This window comes from Tupaia chinensis, unplaced genomic scaffold (genome assembly GCF_000334495.1).
Source record: "Tupaia chinensis unplaced genomic scaffold, TupChi_1.0 Scaffold000221_1, whole genome shotgun sequence".
NCBI lineage: Eukaryota > Metazoa > Chordata > Mammalia > Scandentia > Tupaiidae > Tupaia > Tupaia belangeri.
This window is the reverse complement of record NW_006159696.1, coordinates 1,223,726-1,226,664: the sequence shown is the minus strand read 5'-3', so window position 1 is coordinate 1,226,664 and position 2,939 is coordinate 1,223,726. Positions and strand designations below refer to the sequence as shown.

The window sequence follows — 2,939 nt, the reverse complement described above, 5'->3', positions numbered from 1 at the left end:
GGTAGGATGGCTCGTGGGGGGAGGGGAGGGGGGGGGGGGGGGGGGGAACCTCCTCAGCCACCAGCTCGCCGGGGCTGTGGAACACCAGCAAGCGGTGGTCCTCGGACACTTCCTGCAGGTCAGCCGTGAGCTGGGAGGCCAGTGACTCCAGGTCCACCGCAGTGCGGTATGCCCCCTGGGCCAGCTTGGCTCTCAGCAGCGCACTTGTCTGCCCGACCACCTCCGGCCGCGCGTAGTGGGCCTCCAGCAGGCGCCCTGTGCCCTCCACCAAGGCCCCCAGGCTTCGGTGGAACTCCAGCACCTCCCGTGCTCTGTCGAGGGCCTCCTCAGCCAGCACGATGGCGTCGGGCACCACGCCACCGCCCAGCCAGCCCTCACCATGGTTGTCGATGAAGGTGAGCACGGGCACAGTGAGCACCAGGCCACCCTCAGGCGTGTCCAGCAGTGGCACGGTGCGTGTGTGCAGCAGGCTGCCCGCGGTGATCTCACCCACCAGGGTGGCCCAGCCCAGGGACTGCATGAGGAAGGCGAACTCCTCGGCCGCCGTGGCGGTGCGGTGGCTGGTGAGCAGGTACACCCCGCGCTGCGTGCCATAGCGTGGGCCCGGGAGCTCCGTGAGGCTGTAGTGCTCCTGGGTGACGTTGGTGCACCGGTCGTAGGTGGTGAAGAGGCGCACTGGGCCGGCCTCGGGGCCCTGGAAGTAGGAGAGCAGCAGGGGCACGGAGGAGGACGGCCCCCCTGGGTTGTGACGCAGGTCCATGATGAGGTGCTCCGTGTCCTGCAGGGGCTCCCACACCTGGCGCAGGAAGTATGGGGCCAGCACCCCAAGCACAGAGGCGTCGGCAAACATGTCGAAGCGCAGGTAGCCGACGTTGCCGGGCAGCACAGACACCTGGAACACGGAGTCCACAAGGGCCTGCAGGGCGGCCTCGTCTGTGGGTAACACCGGGGCCTCTCCTGGGGCATTGTCAGCTCCGGCCTCAGGCTCCACGGAGGCTTCTCTGGGCTTGACTGCCCGCACCAGCAGCCGGGGATCCTCGGACACTGCCTGCAGGCCAGCATTGAGCCTGCTGACCAGGCCCTCCTCAGAGACCACCTCGGAGAAGTCCATGCCGGCCAGGTGGCGCAGCAGGGCGGGCACGCGGTCCACCAGCGTGTAGTATTCCTGCAGGGCCTCCTTCAGACGGTGCACCACGCCCGGCAGGGCTCGGCGCAGCGTGAGGATGGCCAAGGCTTTCTCCAGGGCCTTCTCGGCGGGCGTCCCCACACAGGGCAGGACCCCGCTGCCCTCCCAGGTCTGGCTGCCCCCACCTAGGGGCCCTAGGGACCTGGACACGGGCACCGTGAAGTAGAAGTCGGACTGGCCGATCCTCAGCTTCTGAAGGTCCAGGGCCCCCCCCACGGTGCGCTCGCCCACCACGATGGCCCTGCGCATGCGCTTGAGGATGTAGGCGATGTCCTCGGCCACGCCCCCAGTGTGGCTGCTGGTGAGGACCACCACGTCCTTGTTGGCACTGTACCTCTCTCCCGGGATCTGGGGCAAGGTCCAGAGCTCCGTGGTGGTGTTGGAGGGGCGGTTGTAGATGGTGTCCACGTGCAGGACCGTGCTCCCCGGGTGCAGGTAGGAGATGACGTAGGGGATGCCGGAGACGTGGCCCCTGGTGCAGTGTCGGAGGTCCAGCACCAAGGCCGAGGTGCCCATGAGCTTCATCCAGACGTGGGTCACCAGGAACGCCCCCAGCTGGTTCAGCACCTCCTGGTTTGGGAGGTCGTCCAGTCGCAGGTAGCCCACATTGCCCTCCAGGACCTCATGGCGGATGCCCTCCTGCAGATGGGTGAGCAGCTCCTCCTGGGTGAGGCTGTCGAATGCTGGGGGGGCTTGCTGGGGGGCCTCAAGGGCACTGGGCTCATAGGAGATGACCAGGCGAGGGTCGTTTAGGGAGCTCTGCACCCCGGCTGTCAGCACGTGGGCCAGCGTCTGAGGGTCTGAGATGCCCAGAATCTCGCGGCTGTTCATGACGTGTTCGATGGCTTCCTGCATCCCCATCAGGCTCTCTGGGAAGCAGTAGTTATCCAGGAGGACCTTGGCCATGTCCATCACCAGGCTCGGCTGCAGCAGGTGCGTGGAGCCAGTCAGGCCACACAGCAGCACAGACAGGAGCAGGATCCATTTTCTCATCGTGGGACTCCAGAAGGAGGCCTGGCTCCTGCACGGAAGCCCTGCTCTGAATGCCTGCCCTCCTCCCCGTCCTTCTCCGTCGGCGGACAGAAGGTCTGGGGTTAACCTCAGGAGTGGTGGCGAGGCTTCCAGCCCCAGTAAGCCTTTAATCCTGTCTAATTCCGGCGCATCATCTTTGGGGGCTGGGGGTCAGGACTGGGATGATTTGACCTGGAAGGTGTGTTCCATCTTATCTTACGGTGCCCTCTGCAAACAATAGGCCTCATCCTGCTGGATTTTCCGAGTCCTGTCACAGGTGGGGCCCTGTGCTTGGCAAACTGGCAGCTTACACTAGAGCTTTGCATGTCATTAATTTGCAGTGGACCATCTCCCATGGACAGGGAGGGCCCACGTAACAGGCCAGAGAGTTCCCTACTAATTGAAGCCCACCACTTTAGGTGAGGGCAGGTGGGGCTGTGGGCCACAGTTGGCTGGGGAGGGCAGAGGTCGAGTCTGAGGTTGCCATCAGTCTTTGGGTGGGAAGTTTCTTCTCCCCTCTTGCTAGTGTCCCCGAAGGATAGCCATGCCCCCTACACAGCTTTCTAACGAGAGGAGTAAGTGTGTGGGCCTCAGCGTGGGTTGTGGTGGGAGGAGGGTGTGCCCACCTTCCAGCTACCACGAGACCAGAATGCAGTTTAGGTGAGGTTAGCTCTGGGACCATCATGCATTGTTTTTGTGGCTAAAGAAGACCCCTACTAGCTGAGGGCTTGGCCTGAAGCCT

The 2,939-nt window shown here is 64.3% G+C and overlaps 1 protein-coding gene across 1 annotated transcript in view; it reads right to left on the bottom strand.

Annotated features, from left to right (window-relative positions):
• The window catches only part of RBP3 (retinol binding protein 3), a 19,186-nt gene extending 17,007 nt beyond the window's left edge, over positions 1–2,179 (bottom strand). The window contains exon 1 of the mRNA XM_006147760.1: positions 48–2,179. Within this exon, the coding sequence (XP_006147822.1) occupies positions 48–2,179 (2,132 nt within the window). The remainder of the gene's footprint in view (positions 1–47) is intronic.
• Positions 2,180–2,939: the final 760 nt, after the last annotated feature.